This window comes from Saccostrea echinata, unplaced genomic scaffold, assembly GCF_033153115.1.
Source record: "Saccostrea echinata isolate AGI-Se365-2 ecotype Australia unplaced genomic scaffold, CSIRO_AGI_Sech_v1 ptg000001l, whole genome shotgun sequence".
NCBI classification, from domain to species: domain Eukaryota; kingdom Metazoa; phylum Mollusca; class Bivalvia; order Ostreida; family Ostreidae; genus Saccostrea; species Saccostrea echinata.
This window is the reverse complement of record NW_026889750.1, coordinates 11,937,005-11,955,820: the sequence shown is the minus strand read 5'-3', so window position 1 is coordinate 11,955,820 and position 18,816 is coordinate 11,937,005. Positions and strand designations below refer to the sequence as shown.

Below are 18,816 nucleotides of genomic sequence, written 5' to 3'. Positions count from 1 at the left end.
TTAATTTGAACTTAACCAAATCAATTTTCTTTATTTTTAGTAAACAAATCAAATGCATAATTATAATGCATAGTTATAATGTGCCTCTTGCAAAATTAAGGATTTCATGGCACCTAAGTCAAGGGTTCTGGGCAAGACTCTATGATTATAAAATGAAAATGTATTAATTCTTTGAAAATCTTCTTCCTGCTCCTGTGTATTAGCAGATAAACTATGTTTCATGATTATGATAAGCAAAGATGCAGCTTTTAAAATTATGAAATTTGTGGGGTTCAGGTGGGTGTTGAATATATAATGAAAATGCATTTTTCTTTGAAAATCTCCTTCTCTGCCCCTGTGTATTTAACTAATTATAAGTGCACGGTTATGATTAAGAAGTGTGCCTTTCTAAAATTTTGAATTTCTTGCCCTCTGGGTCAGTTATTCTGGTGTTAGGGTGGAACTATATTGATTGATTGATTGATTGTATGTTGTTTAACGTCCCTCTCGAGAATTTTTCACTCATATGGAGACGCCACCACTTGCCGGTGGAGAGCTGCAAATTTTGTCCTATACTCGGCACTAACGGCCATTGAGCAGTGAGGGATCTTTTTCGTGCCAGCACCTACTGCCACACGGGACCTCGGTTTATATGGTCTCATCCGAAGGACCGGTCTCCACGTCCCACAGTGGGATTCGAACCCGCGACGTAAGGATCAACTCCTTACTTCGCGACTCTAGAGCAGACGCTCTAACCACTGCGCCACGCGGGCGACGGGACTATATTGAATCTTTAGTGAAAATGCACTATTTCTTTGAAAATTTTCTTCACTGCTCTCCTGGGAATCTAGGAGGTGTATAAAAAGTTATAATAAGTAAGGGTATTTTTACCAGATTTTGGAAATTTTGCACCAATTGGTCAATTTATTAATTTATTCTACTGAAAGAAGTTATTCTCCTTTGCTATTCACCTCATATGATAATTAATCACTGTAAATAATGTAACTGAAATGTCAATTGAATAACAGAATTATGCAAGAATTTTTATAATATTTAATACAAAAAGTAGTTTCATAGTTTTTTTAATTGGTTAGAAAGACTTGTACATAATAGATAAATTACTAGAAATATGTCCATAGAACATGAATGCCCTACCCAGGGTTCATTAAAAACGCAACATGAACAATTTGATTACTGTATGAAGTTTGATGAAAATATCTTGAATAGTTTCTTTCAAACTGAGTTTTAGACACAATCAACAGGAAAGTCAAAGGACATGGAGAAAGTCAAGGTAGGGAAAAAAAACTGGACACAGTTGGTAAATTCTCATCAATTATGTATCAGTGCATAAGCTTACATAAAAATATCTTGAAAGTTTCTTTGAACTATGCTAAATGCAAACTTAAGAAAAGTGACATCAAAGTCAAAGGAAAGGTCAAGGTCAAAAATGTTCATGCAGTTGAATAGCTGATTATAGTTCTCATATGTATCAACAAAAAAGGTTTGATAAAAATATCTTGCTCAGTATCTTTGAAACTTTTTTTGAAACTTTGAAACAAATTTTTGAAATGTGAGGTCAAGGTCAAAATGTGTTGGTGCAGTTGAATAGTTCTCATCAATATGAATTGGCATATAAGGTTTGATAAACCAGAAATATATGATGAGACTGTAGCTCTACTGGTTTGTATTTAAATCAAAGGAAGAGAAAAGTAGCACTTGCACTGAAACTATGTAGCAATAAATAGAATAATGGTCCTTGGTTAAGTCTATTTGTGGCAAGATTTATTGCAATCAGCTTAAAACTGTTGGACGAGTAGCCTTTTGAAAATATTTCACAGAAATTTCTATTTTTAGTAACCATGGCAACACTGTTCAACAAAATCAAAAATCCATACAAAGAATTATTTATCTGACTTTGAAATCTTATGTCCAAGTTATATTGAAATCAGACTAAAACTGATGGAGGAGTAGCGTGTTAAAGGTATTTCACAAATGTTTATAATTTTAGTAACCATGGCGACAACGCTCACAAAAAAAAAGTCAATAAAAAGAATCATGTATCTCTGTGTAGTCTAATTTAGTACCAAGTTATACTGAAATCAGAGTAAAACTGTAGGAGAATTAGCATTTTGAAAGTATTTTACAGAATTTTCTATTTTTAAAACCATGGCAACACTGCTTTAAAAAAAAAAAAAATCAAAACCCCTTGCACAAATTTTTGTATCTAAGTATAGTCTACTTTGTGCCAAGTTATATTAAAATAAGACCAAAACTGTAGGAGGAGTAGCATTTTAAGGTGGTATGGGATACCAAACGAAACTTCTCCTACATATTTATATACCCAAACTGGGAGGATTTGAAATACCCCCACCTTTCAGTATGTTAAGTTGTAATTTTAATGATTTTTTTTATTATTTTAATGAGATTTTTTTTCTTGTATAATTCTTTTTTCATAAGCTTAATATTATAAGCAGGCATTTACTAATATAAAGTGTATATAAAAACAAAAATGACAAGAAATATGTCTTAGTATTTTTTTAATTTTCAACAAAAAATAAGCGTAAAAAATGGGAAAACTTCATTTCTTGAAAAAAGACGGATAACATTTCATGAAAGTCTACAATTAGAATGTATCTTAATATGTTAGCAAAGTGAAATAAACAAATTGAAAATATATATATATATATAAATGGAAAATATAAAATGCATTTAAAATTTTTTGAATTAAAAGATCCGAGCGGAAGAGATATCCTTCTTTATTTTCCAAGGGTTCAAAAAACCTGGATGCTATTTCAGAAATGATGAGCATTTTTTCCCAACCATAAAAAAATCGCACTTTGTAGTTTTCAACTTTGAACTGTTTTGAAAACAATGCATGGACAATCGCTTTCCAGGACGTGTCTTGTTCAGAGCAATTGCATTCATCTAAACGTTTTGGGACTATATACAACAGCTAGCTGATTTGTGACCAAACAGTTACTTCTTGAATTAAATAACAAAGAAGTCCAGCTCTGGTTAACGTGATAATTGATTGGTGATAATTCAGCACAATGTGAAGTAATCGCACTTATCCATGCCTCACCGCACACAATGTGCTGTACAGTTACTCAAACAATTGAAATACAGCTTTTGCTTAAAAGTGTTCAAAAGCAGCAATGTTGAACCTACCTTTTACAGGGGTTTGCTTTTTAAATGTCCGTTGTACAATTATAAGTAAATTTATATACTTGCAATTTTTTTGTCTATTTTTACTTAAAATGCCGACTTGTGAGAATTTGCATTGAAATAGGCTTCAGAGTGTTCTTTTAAAAGGTGTATCTACAAATTTTGACCCGATAATAAGCACTCATGAAAATCAAAACAACACTTCAAATGGAAATATGTCATAACGTGGAGGTATCCCATACTACCTTAAAGGAATTTCACAAAAATTTCTATTTTTAGTAACCATGGCAACACAGTTCATCAAAATCAAAAACTCAAGCACTTATTTATGTATCTTAGTGTAGTCTAATTATGTGGCAAGTAATATTAAAATCAGACTAAAACTGTAGGAGGAGTAGTATTTTAAAGGAATTTCATAAAAATTTCTATTTTTAGCAACACCATCTATCAAAATCAAAAACCGATGCACTAAATTATGTATGTTAGTGTAGTCTACTTGTGTGTCAAGTAATAATACCAAAACTGTAGGAGGAGTAGCATTTTGAAAAATTGTTTATAGACAGATGGACAGCTAGACAGACAGAAGGACAAAGATGGATTGACACCTTACTATTGCATAAACTCTTCTAGTCTCTGACCAGTATAGTTAAAAGTCATAAAAAATTTCTTGAAATGGAGCTAAACATAACTTTTTAAAAAAAACAAGAGGCCCAAAGGCCTTGAATTCCTCTTCTGATAAATTGTACAACCTTTCACTTCTATTTGAAGCCTCTAAGTATCCTGTATACTGGTATTTAGATAAAGCCTTAAAATTCCAAAAGTAGGCCATCATGATCTACATTTTGGTTAAAACACTCCTAGAACCCAAGATGAATCAACTGACAAATGTTGATGATTCAAAGTCTCTTAATATCTTAAAATTTCAGATATAGCCATGAGATTCCAAAAGTAGATAACAGTGACCTTCTTTCTGGAAAACATACTCAGAGAACCCAAAATGCCTCAACTCACAAAGTTTGATGATCTTAAGACTCTTTTTACTGTGGAATCATTTTAATTCGTGGGGTTAATGTTCGTGGACAAGCAAAATTTTACTTGTTCGAGGGGACGTAATTTCGTGGGTTACTCGTTTATACGGTAGATTCAATTAATCAATATGTTTACAAAATAAACGTTCGTGGGGATGTAAATTCGTGGGTAAGGGTAACCCACGAAATCCACGAACATTGGTCCCCCACGAACAATGATGATTCCACAGTATTTGAAATATATTGTCTTGAAATTCAGAAAGTAAGTCACTGTGACCTACTTTTTAGTTGTCATATTTTGAGGACTCAAAACACATCAACTGAAAAAGTTTAATGATTTAAATCCAATCAATATCACATAAGATTTAGATATAGCTGTAAAATTTCAGAAGTAGTTCATGGTGACCTACTTTTCAGTTGACATACTCTGAAGATCCAAGATGCATTGACTGACAAAATTTAATGATTCTAAGCCAATTGGTATCTGAAATATTAAAATATTATCATGAAATTCCAAAAAGTAGGTCACAGTGACCTACTTTTTATTTGACATATTCAGAGAACCCAATATGCATCAACTGACAAAGTTTGATGATTCCAAGCCAATTAGTACCAGAAAATATTTAAATATAGCCATAAAATTACAAAGTAGGTCATGGTGACCTACTTTTCAGTTGACATGCTTTGAGGACTCGAGATGCATCAACTGACAAAGTTTTGATGATTCTAAGCCATTTAGTAGTCTCAATATTTAATTATAGCCATAACATATCAAAAGTAGGTCACAGTGACCTACTTTTTAGCTGAGGTACTCTGAGGTCCAAGATTCATCAACTGACAAAGTTTGATGACTCTAGGCTGATAAGTACTTGAAAATAGTTAAATATAGCCATAGAAATTCAAAAGTAGGTCAGGGTGACCTACTTTTCAATTGACGTACTATGAGGACCCAATATGCATCAAATGACAAAGTTTGATGATGCCAAGCCAATTAGTACCTGAAATATATAAATATAACCATAAAATTTCAAAAGTAGGTCACCATGACCTACTTTTCATTTGACGTTCTCCGAGGACCCATGATGCAAAAAAAAGATGACAGAGTTTGATGATCACAGGCCTTAAAGTGTCCAAAAAATGCCTCTTAAAAAAATTGAAAAAAATTAGCCATAAAATTCAAAAAGTAGGTCACAGTGACCTACTTTTTGATAAATATGTTTCAAGGCCCCAACATGCATCAACTTACAAAGTTTGATGATTCTAAACCTCTCAGTATCTGAAAAAATGACCTTAAATCTTTTGAAAAAGATTAGCCATAAAATCCAAAAAGTAGGTCACTATGACTACTTTTCAATTGACGTACTCTGAGGACCCAAGATGCATCAACAGATAAAGTTTGATGATCATAGGCCTAAAAGTATCCAAAATATGCCTTTTAATCAATTTGAAAATGAATGCCTGCAAATTTCAAAAAGTAGGTCACTGTGACCTACTTTTGAGTCAACATGATATGGAGTCCAAAGATGCATCAACAAGATTTGATGATCCTAGCCCTTATAGTAAGCAAAATATCAAAGTTTTAACAAAATGTAATTTTTGGTCAACTTTGAAGTGACCTTTAGACCACGCCCTTTGCCTCGGGGTGATTGCTTGAATAATTTTTAATCTAGAACATATCCTCATCCTTATGTGTAAGTTTGGTGATAATCTGCCCAGTGGTTCTTGAGAAGATTTTTAGCAACCAGTACTTTTGTTTTTATTTTCCAAATTATCTCCCCTTGTTTACAGTCACATCTGTAGTTTTAGTATAAATGAGAGCCCTTGGGCCAAGGATATGACAAAAATTAGCCAAGGTGTTCTTGAGATATGGCCCAAATTCTAAAAAGTTTACGCACAAATGGCCATAGCATTAGCTCTTTTGAGTTTTTAGCTCAGAAGAGCTAAAAATGGGGCCATGGAAGTTTAAAAGAAAGGTTAAGGTCAAAAAATTGTTGATGCAGTTGAATAGCCCTCATCAATGTGTATTTGCATATGAAGTTTGATAAAAATATCTTGAAGAGTTTCTTTGAAACTGAGCTAAACACAATCTTTTTAAAAGTGAAGTCAAGGTCAAAGGAAAGGTCAAGGTAAAAAAAATTGTTGATGCAGTTCAATAGCTTTCATCAATACGTATCAGCATATCAGCAACCAAAGCTAGCCTGGTAGTGTGCATCCTTAGAGCGTATCATCCATGTTTTGTCAATATAGGGTTATAGTTACTTGGAAATGAGACCTGCTTCAAAAACTTTAACCTGCTCCAAAACCATATTACATATGCTCCCCACAAATTTATTAAGATGAGCTAAAAAGTATGTCAATGTGACCTTCTTTTGAGTCAACATAACATGATGTTTTGAGATGCATCAATAGAAAAGATTTGATGTCCTTAATCTTTTTAGTGGACAAAATATCTCAGTTTTCACAAAACATGATTTTAGGTCAAATTTAAAGTGACCTTGAGACCTCACCCTTGGTGATGAATTGAACAATTTTTAATCTAAAACATATTCTCATCCTTATGCATAAGTTTGGTGATAAACTGCCCAATGGTTCTTGAGAAAAAGATTTTTTTTAACAACCACTACTTTTGCTTTCATTTCCCTTATTATCTCCCTCTTGTTAAGTTTTGATATTGAAAGCCTTTGGGCCAAGGATACAAAAGCAGGTTTGATGATAACATGGCACAATCAGTATCCATGACAATTCAAACAGATTGTTGAAAGACTATGTCTCCAAAGCTAACATAGATATTGTCAATGAGAAACACAAGTATCTTTTTAACATCAACTTCAGAGTACTTGGGTGTAGAACCTGAATGTTTTTTTAACAAATTAAGTTCCCAGATGATCAATTACAAGTTATGTAAATTTACATGTTTCATTTTATTGAAGAAACAGATTTCTCTGATGTCAAAGAGTCTACAAGTCTTTAGTTTATCGTGAGGAAGGGTTGTATACAGTGCAGGAAACTAATTTTGTTACAGCATCAATGCTGATTTGAATGCTTCCTTTGCTTGCTGATTTGAATGCTTCCTTTGCTTGCTGATTTAATGCTAGTTATCCTTATCCTGATGCTGTTTTATAATTAGGTCAATGCTACCGGAAGTAGCATCATGCTACCGGAAGTAGATAATGAATTTCAGCATTGCCGTTTAAAGCAATAAAAGTACCTTTTACAATTATTTGATCATAATAACTCATTGTGTATTAATAATGTGAATACTTTAACCAATATTCTTTCTTTCTTTTTTAATTTTTTACTGAATTAAAACTCATTGATTTTCTGATGCTAGTAGGATAATGCTGATTTTATGTAGGTCAATGCTTGTTTTATCCTTTGCTTGCTGATGCTGATCCTGGTAATGCTGTTTTTTAAATGCTGATGCTGATGCTAGCTCGATCCTGATGCTACTAATGCTTATGCTGATGCTGGTTTATGTAACAAAATTAGTTCCCTGCACTGTATAAAGCATTGAAAAGTTGTACATTTTAATGCTCTTGATTTTGGTAAAATTTTGTGATCTCAGATTTTCTGAAAGTTCCATATTTTAAGTATCCACATCTGATTAAAACCACTTCTAATGTGCTGTTGTTCAGTATTTCTGGAGTATCTTCTTCACAGCTGTTAATACATGATATTTTGGAGCTTGTTTAATCATTTACTAGAACCTGCTATGTATCTTTGTTTTTAAGGATTTTTATGAAGCTTTGGAATCCGATATAGGTAAGGTAATTCGGATTCAATTTGGTTGTTGGGTATTTTAAAAAATAAACATATTTAAAACTTTACATATTTTTTGAAGAATTTCATCCTTAGAAATGAAATTTTTAGTATAAGTTGCATTACCCCTTAGTAAAATTATATAAATCCAGGTTCCTCTAAAAGGCAATTGTACATATGTATTACGTAATGAAAAGCCTATAATGTTAAATGTACCTGCTTTGTCACCTGGGACCAGTACTTATTGATCATGTAAACTCACTCTCTAATTTAATTCCTTAATCAATTGTGAATGAGGCCAAAGAGAAAAAAAATGCTGTTTTCGCTTCCACTTAGAAATAAAGGAGGGTTGGTTTTTTTTTTTATCCCAAATTAGTTTAGTTTGACCCCAAATTATAGATATCTTTAATTATATGTTTGTTTTATTAACCGTTTTTACTTCTATTTTTCTGCAAACTGGTCCATTCATTCCAGTACCTTAGAAGAAGTCAAAATGGTTTAAATGAACAAAAATTTGCAACTAAGATGCTAAATTTAATCAATTTTATTGATGATTATTACAAAATTGCTATCAAATCTTATTGATGCACATCTGCATAACATTATTATTTGTTGAAGTAAACAATGCTCTGACATGAAAGTAAAAAGTAATAAGGCCAAAAAAAATGATCTATTGTTTCTCAAGCACTGCTGCATCAAGTCAAACACTTCTGCAATCAATCTTATTCATGTTTTGAAAAGGAGAATAACTCAATGTTCTATTTTTATAAGATGAAAATGTATACAAAAGTTAAGAATCAGTTGATATTACCATTTTATTGACTGACAAGAAAAAAAAGAGATTACACTTAAGGGAAAAAAACCCTGAGAAACTAAAGATTAATTATTTTGGCCTAAATGCATCATAAAGGTCCAAATGTGTTTGTTTTGTTTTGTTTTGTTTTTTTCAATGAGCTAGAAGTCATTGTTTGGCCTTCTATGACTCTTTCCAATATAATTGGTCAAAGTCCTTCAAATAAGAGTCACATACTGCCCAAACTCTCTTGAACTGCAACTTTTAAGCTCTTGATGAAAGTTTCCTTTTCTACATCCACAGCTAGCTGGTTTATCAATTTTAAGAAAATCCTCATACTGATATAATTCACCAGCTCTTTAAACAGCTTATCTTTTTTATGATGAGGCTGCCTTGAATTTCAGAACTACAAGCATAAGAGGATTCAATAATAAACTCTTTGACTAGTTTCAGCTTTTTTTTCCTTTTACATTTGTGGAATTTACCAATGCTCATGCACAAGCTGAATTATTGTTAAATTACATGTATTGTAATATGATGTACTATTACACAGAAAAATTGTGCTAATGTGATCGTTGCATTCTGTATTTATACAAATTGACTTTTAAAGCAAATATAGTAATGTTCCATTTTTAGAATAAATACCTGTATGTATAGAAGTTTGATTTCCATTCAACTTTATCCAATACAGTACAAATTTTACAGTATTATCACCAGAAATCAATTAAATGGTGCAATTGAGGGTACTTCACTAAATGAAAAATAAAATCCTTGTATTTTAACAAAATTGTTATTAAATGAAGCTTAATATCTTTACCTCAAAGTTTCGAAAGTCATTTCAAGTTAAGTATAATGGAAAACTGATCCATCCATTCCAGTACATGTAAGAAGAAGTCAAAATGTTTTAAATGAACAAAGATGTGCAAATTCCATATCCAACTACAAAACAATGAATTTTCTGTTTATTAAATTTTCATTGATTTCCCTTTGCCTCTGTCTTTTCTTAACACAATGTCATAAGCTGTGACATCATATTTGAGCAGTTGAGACATCAAAGCTTAGCAGTTGTGAGATTAGCAATCTAATTAAAATTAGATGTTCCGAATCCGCTACCGCTTCTCAAACATCTTCATTTGGGGTCACGTCAGAGCGACCTTTCGATTATGAATAAACATAAAAATTTGGCCAATCAGATTCAACCTTCCGTATATGATTCTAAAATTAGTTCCACGGCTACATCTTAACATTATGGGAAGTTTCTAATATGCCGGTCCCCAAAATCACGCGATTGCGCATGAGCAGTTATTTCCCTTGCCGTTGCTATGCAGAATGTAAACAAACCGCCATTTCCCCCTCGCTTCAACAAAACGCATTCGATCGAGTGATTAGGGTTAGGGTATATTGTTTTAAGATTGGAACTGTTTTATAAATCCACTCTTAAATCTTCCTGACTTTGGGCTAATTCATGTAATTTTTGCTTACAAAAGGCACTGCCAAGTGCCTTTTGTGACCAAAAACTTGCATGAATCAGCCTTATGTCGAACCGTGCCGATATACCATCTTATAGGAGTAAAGCATGAAACATGCAAAACTTAAACAAACCGTAAATTAAATATGGGTGCATTGTATGCGATCTACGGATTAGGGTTAGAGTATATATATAACTCGGATATTCACCCATGCTAGAATCTATATCACTGGGCTTATTCATGCAATTTTTGCTTACAATTTAAAGAACCGGAAGAACAGGAAAGTCTTGCAAAACTTGGATAAATTAGCTTTGGTATAATGTTGAAACATGCACGATATTGTGCGCTAAGTTTTGGCAAGTAATTGGTAAAAGCGACTTACCGTTTACTTTTAAAAGCTCGACATCCTAACCTCCTAATGACCATATTCAGAATATTTTTTCTTTCAAATCAATGGTGATGCACAATTCAATCATCCAATTACTAGTAATTAGTTATCACTTGTTAAATCCCTGCATTTCTCACAAAAATCTTGCAATTTTAGTAGCATTTCACTTTGAGTCCTATCAGCTACTTCTTCATCAGTCTTCATTACGTCAAAGCACAAGTGACGCACGTCATGAATATTTATAAGATTACGTCAAAAACTGATCATGTGACCACATTCCTAAACAACGCAAAATGGAGTTTTATCTACTAAACAAGCACGTTATTTTACGAAACCTTTTAATTCTCATTTAAAAAACTGTGTTTAAAACACAGTTTTTTAAACCCAATTTTTCACAAGGAACACGATTTTTGGCTCAATTTTGCAATTTGTGGCCTTTTTATCGATTTTGCGATTGAATTCTATTGTACACCGCCTTCGGCGGCACCTATTTTAGCGCCATATTTACAGGGACCGGTATACTAGAAGTGTTCCAACATTATTGATGCTCAGTAGACTATCTTACGTTGAATTAAAGTAATTTTGATATAAATTGAACATATAGTCCACCAATCTGGTATTCTTACCTAAATATAGTTAGAATAATCTAACTGTGTCTTGGGACAAGCCCACACCACAGTTAGAATACGTCCCATATACTTGCAATGTAGCAAATCGGAGTGAGTCCACTCCGAAATGATTTTGAAGAATACAAAAGGAGTTGCACTGAAAATAACTACCAAATTAATCATAACAAACCGTTTTGAGACGGTATATGTCTTTTAACCAAAAAAAATAATCCATATAAATACGAAAATTCAACTCATTTTCTCAACGTTTTTTCCTCGCTTCAAATTTAACGCCATGTTGACATTCGGAACTCTCTGGGTTGTTCATAGGAAATGCACTGAGCACGAGTTATCGCCCGTGTTTATTTTGCAACATTGCCAATACAGGGAACGGATTCTATCGTTAAACCGGGTCCGTAGGACAATATCATTTTAACGATAGAACGTTCTATCTAACCTAAATAATGCAAACGAAAATGCACAAACTACATGTATACGTCTATATATCCCGCACGTCACATTCATATTTAGCACGGTCTTTACCATGCATATTTTGTTTTCTACGAAACCCCTCGGGCGTTTAGGTTTGGCAGTAAACAAACGAACAGATCCAAACTATAAGCCAAGATTTCAGAGACGGCGATTTCATTGGGTAATCGAAAGGTCGCTCTGATGTGACCCCGAATGGGATGTTGTTAGATGTTTGAGAAGCGGTAGCGGATTCGGAACATCTAATTTTAATTAGATTGTGAGATTAGAAACATTGTAACATGGATTTTAACAACATATTTGGGAAGAAATTGGCAGTTTAAGTCTCTATCAAGACAGTTTAGTTACTATTTTCTATTTTATGACAGACCAGAAATTATTTTTTACTTATCGTACTTTGATATCCTTTCAGAATGTGACAGAATATCACTTTGGTATCCTTTTCCACTGTGAGAGAATATCACTTTTATTAAAAAAATAAATCGCAGTATTTCACTGTTAAAAATGTAATAAACCTTGTTATCTTTTCAGTGTTCCAGCTAGGATCTGAAAATGGAGAGGTGCAAGAGAAAGGCACTTTTTCACAACTTATCGTTTGCCGCAAACTTTTGATACATAGGGGTATCTCATTACTTCACCCTTATAATAACTAACTCCTTCAAATTTTATTAATTTATTTAACCTTTTTAATTTTAAAGATATATAAACAAACACTATCTATAGTTAGTATGTAAACTTGTAGTTTCTTTAAAATTGAAATTGAAATCTAAAAAGTTGGATATAGATGATAAATTCTCACCAAATAAAGCTTACATAAAAATATCTTAAATGGTTTGAATGGTCTATTTAAAACCGAGTTAAAAATTATTCTAAGAAAAAATGAAGTCAAGGTCAAAGGAAAGGTCAAGGTTAAAAATGTTGATGCAGTTGAAAAGCTTACATCAGTATGTATTAGCTTCTGAAGTTTGATAAAAATATTGTGAATTGTTTCTTTAAAGCTGAGCTTAACACAAATTGAGAAAAGTGAGGTCTAAGGAAAGCTAAAGGTCAAAAATGTTGATAAGTTAAATAGCTAACTTCAGTTTGTTTCAGCATATGAAGTTCGATTACACTATTTTGAATGGTTTCTTTGAAACTGAGCTAAACACTATTTAAGAAGAGGTCAAGGTCAAAGGAAAGGTCAAAGTAAAAAAATGTTGATGCAGTTGAATAGCTTTCATCAATATACATCAGCATATGAAGTTTGACAAAAACATCTTGAATAATTTTTTGGACAATTTGCTTTAAACTGAGCTAAACACAAAACGAGACGGAAGGACAGAGGAAAGGACAGAAGATGAACATGACAAACTCTATATGCCCCAGCCATATTCATGGCAGAGCATAAAAATCATAGGATAAATTTTACTATTCCTTCTCCTTTTCAATCATTTTCTATTCCTGTTTTCAATAATAGTGCCATAATTCATATAAACTAGCTGGTGTCTCACATTATTGCAGTATACATATTTATATAGATCGATACAGTATTTGTAGTTCATAGGTGACATACTTGTATTAAACTTTCAGTTTAAAGCCAATATCTTTCTTGCTTGTTTTATCATGTTGGTAGCAGATAATAAATTAATTAAATAAAGTTTTAAAAACTTTTGTCAATTAAATGGGACACATGCAGTACGTTACATATTATTTGTGATCTTTTAAAATACCTTCAAAAGTGTCAAATATCATAATTAAGGAGAAAATAATTAAAAATTCATACTTGTTTCTGTGGTATTAAATTCCTTTACTTTTTAGAAAACTTCAAAAATTTATGAGTAGAACTGAGGGTCAATGTTAATGCTACTTTCACTTCCTGATTTATTTTTAGAACGCTTAAAGACAAGACTCATCTATTATATATTAAAACAGATAGCTTGGAAATCTCAGAAGTATTTCAGCTCTTAAGCGCTATTCAGACTATCAAGTGCCTAATCACCTATAATTGGAAGCAGGCACCTGTACAGTATATAGGTCCCAGTAATGCGAATGTTGTGTAATCGAATGTTGTGTAATCCTGATGTACAGGAGGTGTGCTTGTCCTTCTGTAATCTGCTTTGGATCACACTAATTATTCTGAGGGAAAAGAAGGACAGTCAGAGTGATACAGGGCCCTAACAGGGACACAGGAGCACCTGTGCAGGGCAGAGAGGCACACTGAATTAAAATGAGGGTGGGGCATGGTGCCCCTCCTTTTCCCCCTAGCTGGAACGTTGCTTTTTATCTAGATAAACCTTCCCTTTGGCCACTAAAATCTGAAAGGCATTAACAGCTGTCTTTTTTGCTCTGTTAGTGGCCTCTGCAATATTGCAAGTACTTAAGGTCAGATGACATATGTTCCTCAATAATCAGTCAGGGGTGTGATGGAATTGAGTTATTTTTTAAAATAACTTGTTTAGGTTACTTCACTTATTTATGACTAAACAAAGAAATGACTATCGATCATTTGAGTTAATTCTAAAAAACTAGAATTCCTATCAAAAAACATCAATATTTTGAGTTTGCTGCTGATTTAAGATGATGCATAAGGTTGAGAAAGTTGTACATGTATACATGTACTTCTCTTGATAGACTTGACAGATTTGATATCTTCTGAGCAGATAGGATGTTATTTATTAAAATATCAGAGAAAAGTAATTCCATTTCATAAACATTTCAGTGGTCAATTGCACAACTTCCGCCAATTTTGCCAACACTGAGAATAATTTTCCTAAAATCCTTGGATATTACTGTACAATCTCTGTATCTTACATTTTTTTTTGCAAAGCTGTAGATTTTTGTGCAAGCTAGAGTTCTAAAGTGAGGTGGGTTAAGGAAGAAATAACTGAAATAAGTTATGATTTGTTGAATTTCAACTTGTAAAATTTTAAAGATAGATTTCTTTTACTGCCTTGAACCTTTTCTGTTTACTTAATATTGCAAGTACAGCAAGAATAAAGCTTTTCAGATACCAGTAAGTTTACAATAATAAATAGTAAAGTATTAATAACCTCAAAAAGTTACTGAAGAAAAACAAAATCAGGGAAAGATAACCCAAAATAATGACATTTAATAACTTAAACAAATTATTTCAAAAATAACTTGTTTCCATGATGCCCCTGACTGACAATAGATAATTTTTCCCAAGAATTTGTAATTGAAGTATTGCTATTTTAACAGGTTTCCTTACAAAAAAAGTAAGGTACCTTACATGTACCAGGCATTTCACGATACCAGAGGATGTTATTTACTATATAACCCTATTGGAAATCACTAGCATTGGCAATATCACAAAATTTCATGTGCTTTATTTACATAGACATTTTGAAAGCAGTTTAGAAATCACAAGTTAAGGAGGCTCGATCCTGAGCTTTTGAGCAGATTTTGGTCTGGACCTTTATTTCTAAAATTCTGCATCATTTTTAAATTCTAACATTAAATCTGGATTCTACAATGCAAATTAAACTTTATCCAATGAAAAAACCTTGATTAAATTCCATTCAAGTAGGATTAAGCCAGGAACTATATTTTGTGGCGGAAGGTTTTTTTTAAGAAGAAAATGATCAATTCTTCCCTTTTGAAATATATACAGTACTTTTAAGTTTAGATTCCTATTTTTCCATGCTGGTTGCAAACAGAGCTGTTTTTTGCAGTGAAATGTTTTATGCTGGTTCTGAAATATCCATTAAATTATTTCTTATGAATTCTTTCATTATATTGTGACAAATATAGTAAATATATTCTGAAGTCCAGGAAAAAACTGAGCCAATTTTAACATAAAATAAACACTTTTTTAGTAATATCTAAAAATTTAGATCTAGACCCCCACTTTTGTTTTTCTTTTCTGAATATATAAGATAACTTTGATCAATCTGCTTAATTTCAGCAAAAGTTTAAGACTTTAAAATAATTTTCTTGCTTGTTAAATTTTTAATGCCAGAAAAATCACATTTTGAGTGCAGAAAGGTCAAATAATTGATTATGCGAAGCCTATTTGAAACTTTCTCTTAGTCACCATTTTAATGTGTCTTTTTTTAAATAGACTATTAAATAGTTTATTTTGTCCCATGATTTATTTGGATAAAAACTTTGGAGGGAAAATGTCGAAGATGTGATTTTTTTATTAAGACACAAATTTCAGTGCAAAAAGGTTATATTAAATGTACTGTAGTGCCAAAAGAAGCATATTGACCCCCATTTTTTTTGTTTTGATTTTTAATTCAGTTATGTGTGTAGAAACTAAAAATATACTTGACAAAAAAAGTTTAAGACTTTTAATATCAGGATCCAACCTAGTTAATGATAATTATGATTAATTTGTTGTATCTTACAAAGAGATACAAAACAGAAATTCGAGCAACTTGTCATCAGACTTAATCAATGAGTCATAATGGCATTTCAGATATGAAAAGCAAATCTCCCATAAGTCATCAAGCCCTCCACATCAAATTTTTACACTGCAAGCAAAATGTTTAAACTTTGCAACTTGCTCAAGTTGTTGTGTCAGCCCCAAGGAATGGATAAGACTTACCAGCTAAACGATCAAATGCTTCTCCTCCCTGGCTGATGAGAAGCAACTGATGCAACCACACGCCTGACTCAGCATAATGACATTTTGTATTAAACGGTGTCAGTCCATTGCTTGAAACAGTGCTTAATTTTACGCATTACTTTAAAACATTTGGGTGATGCAGAAAGAGAAAATGGTCTGTAAATGCGAAATTTATATTGATGAACCAGTTAAAAAATAGAAAAAAAGATTAGGGTTGGTGGTCCAGGTTAGGGTAGGTCAGGAAAGCGAAAACACCTTTTTTTCTTTGGCCTGACTGAAGACAACAAGAAAGATGGTATTCATATTGCCTCTCAGTCATTTAACACAAGACTTTAAAAACCACCTAATACTTTTAAACAATTCTGAGTCAAGTGTCAAGATCTTCTTTTTCATGTTTGGCCCATCACCTAACATAATGTTTGACAGAATTAATAATATTTATGAAAATTTGTTGCCAGTTGAATGACCAAAAGTGATGGATATGTTGTAACCCATTTCTAAAAATTACTCATATATTAAGTAATATATATTAGATGGGTAACTCTAGGCAAAATATATGGATATATTTTGCCTAGAGTTACCCATCTAATTGAGAAATTGGACAAAAAACATACCTTGACCCCCTTTCTATCGCTTTGAAAGCATACACCCTGTGCAAAACATAGTATACACCCCCCATGTTGGGATATACACAGTGTTTTAGCTTTTGACTTCCTTTTAACTCCCTATCACTATAAAACTTTTGTTTCTTACCTTTAATAGATTTAAATCCAACCAAAATCAAGTTGTTGATTTTTTCATACCACTGATATATTCATTTAAACCTCCAACACCAAAGAGATCCAGCAATACTCTAGCTGCTTCAAATACGTTGTACTATTTCTATAGGTAATCATAGTAGAATGAAGTATTTGGAGCAGACTATTGCTGGAACTCTTCAGTGTCAGAGGTTTAAATGAATATATCAGTGGTATGAAAAAATCAAAAACTTGATTTTGGTTGGATTTAAACCTTTTAAAGGTAAGAAACGAAAGTTTTCTAGTGATAGGGAGTTAAAAGGATGTCCAAAATGAAAAGTTGAAGCGGGCAGGTAATTCATTTCAGCCAGTATTGATCGAAACAAGCGGTCGAAGTCCGGGCAAGATTTCCCGAGTCACTTTGTGTGGCACTGGTCTGAGATTCGGAAGAGACATCTGTCCAAAATTTTTAGTCTCGACGAATCTCGCTGAGATTAGGGTGGGGGGTTGACGTCAAAAATTGACCCCGATCTTTATTCAATGGGGATCATTATCAATCTTTACAATGGCACGCATTTTAGCAAAAACCTGATAATGTTCGAGATTTAATCTCTACATGTATAATTTTTTTCTCTCTCTCTAACTAATCTCGGATTATAACTATCATGTCTCTTGTGTTATCCTGCCGTTTAATAAACATATAGCAACATTATTACAAACCACTTCATTCTGAAGTCCATCTCTTGGTCCAACTTCAACAATTTTCACATATGGTGGTAAACCAGTCCTCTACAAATATATAATTTTACAAAATCTTGAGGAAATTCGAGATTTCTTTAGTTGTTTGTATCAATGGGGAAAAATGTTAAATACTATGAAAAATTTCAATCTTATATCCTAATAACGCTATATATTTTTCTATTTTGGTATAATGTTATATACATACTTGGCGAGTTGAACAGTTTCTTGCCTGTTGTAAAAAGATTTTGTAAAATGAAAACATTTGTCCAAAACAGGAAGCCGCCATTTTGCAGAACCGGAATGAAGATTCAGCAGAAATCTTTGAATTAAAAAAAAAAAATAAAGCAGTTTAAAAATTTTTCTAAAGAATGTCTTTTATTACCTCAATAATTCTTAAAATATAAGGAAGTTCAATATCTTTTTTTTTTAAATAAAATGGTGTCGTTTGCAGTGAATATTTGTTGCAGAGTTGCAAAATGGTAGCCTCCATGTGCCACGTTGAAAGTTTCTGATCAAAATTCACATTTATGCATGGTTTAATATTGCACTTTTTCAATGAAGTAACTTTATTTAGAAAAATTAATTCGAGGTTGTTGAAAAATTATATTATTTTGAAGATTGTTTAACTATAAATCAGTATTTGTGATTTTCATAAATTTATGAGTAAGTTTGTGTACTGACCAAAACAGTTAAAATATTCAGATTGAAAGGGTATAGATAACATGTCATTCATATATAATCATGACAACTAAATTATTTATTAGCACTGATGTACGGTGTGAATCTTTTCGGAGTGTAGTTGGCTGAGTTGAGCTTACTTGGTCTACATGAGATTAGTTTTTGGTATGCCGTAAGTTACTAGTTCTGCTCTGCTCTATGTCATGTGAAGGGAGTAATATATTTAAACAACTTTTGGAATATGGACAATTGGAGCCAGTATGGGCACTGAAATATATTAATTTGAGTCTTTTCTAATTCTTAACCTAGTTTGAATTGGTGACTGGGAAGGGCTTGCACCATAGTCGAATTGAGAGAAAAATGGTGTATTATATCAACCATTCACAGTACCAAAATGTGCATTCAAATTTCC

The 18,816-nt window shown here is 32.4% G+C and overlaps 1 protein-coding gene and 1 long non-coding RNA gene across 3 annotated transcripts in view; both read right to left on the bottom strand.

The window, feature by feature from the left end:
* The window catches only part of LOC133185463 (hydroxymethylglutaryl-CoA lyase, mitochondrial-like), a 161,448-nt gene extending 143,428 nt beyond the window's left edge, over positions 1 to 18,020 (bottom strand). For both annotated transcript variants that reach the window (XM_061320691.1, XM_061320700.1), the window contains exons 1-2: positions 17,932 to 18,020; positions 17,706 to 17,774 (exon numbers count right to left, since the gene is read on the bottom strand). In XM_061320691.1, the coding sequence (XP_061176675.1) occupies positions 17,706 to 17,774; positions 17,932 to 18,012 (150 nt within the window). In that variant the 5' untranslated portion in view covers positions 18,013 to 18,020. The remainder of the gene's footprint in view (positions 1 to 17,705; positions 17,775 to 17,931) is intronic.
* On the bottom strand, positions 8,461 to 10,594 carry LOC133185553 (uncharacterized). The gene is made up of 2 exons (XR_009720923.1): positions 9,542 to 10,594; positions 8,461 to 9,130 (listed from the first exon to the last, which is right to left on the bottom strand). It is a non-coding gene; the product is annotated as an uncharacterized LOC133185553 (long non-coding RNA).
* Positions 18,021 to 18,816: the final 796 nt, after the last annotated feature.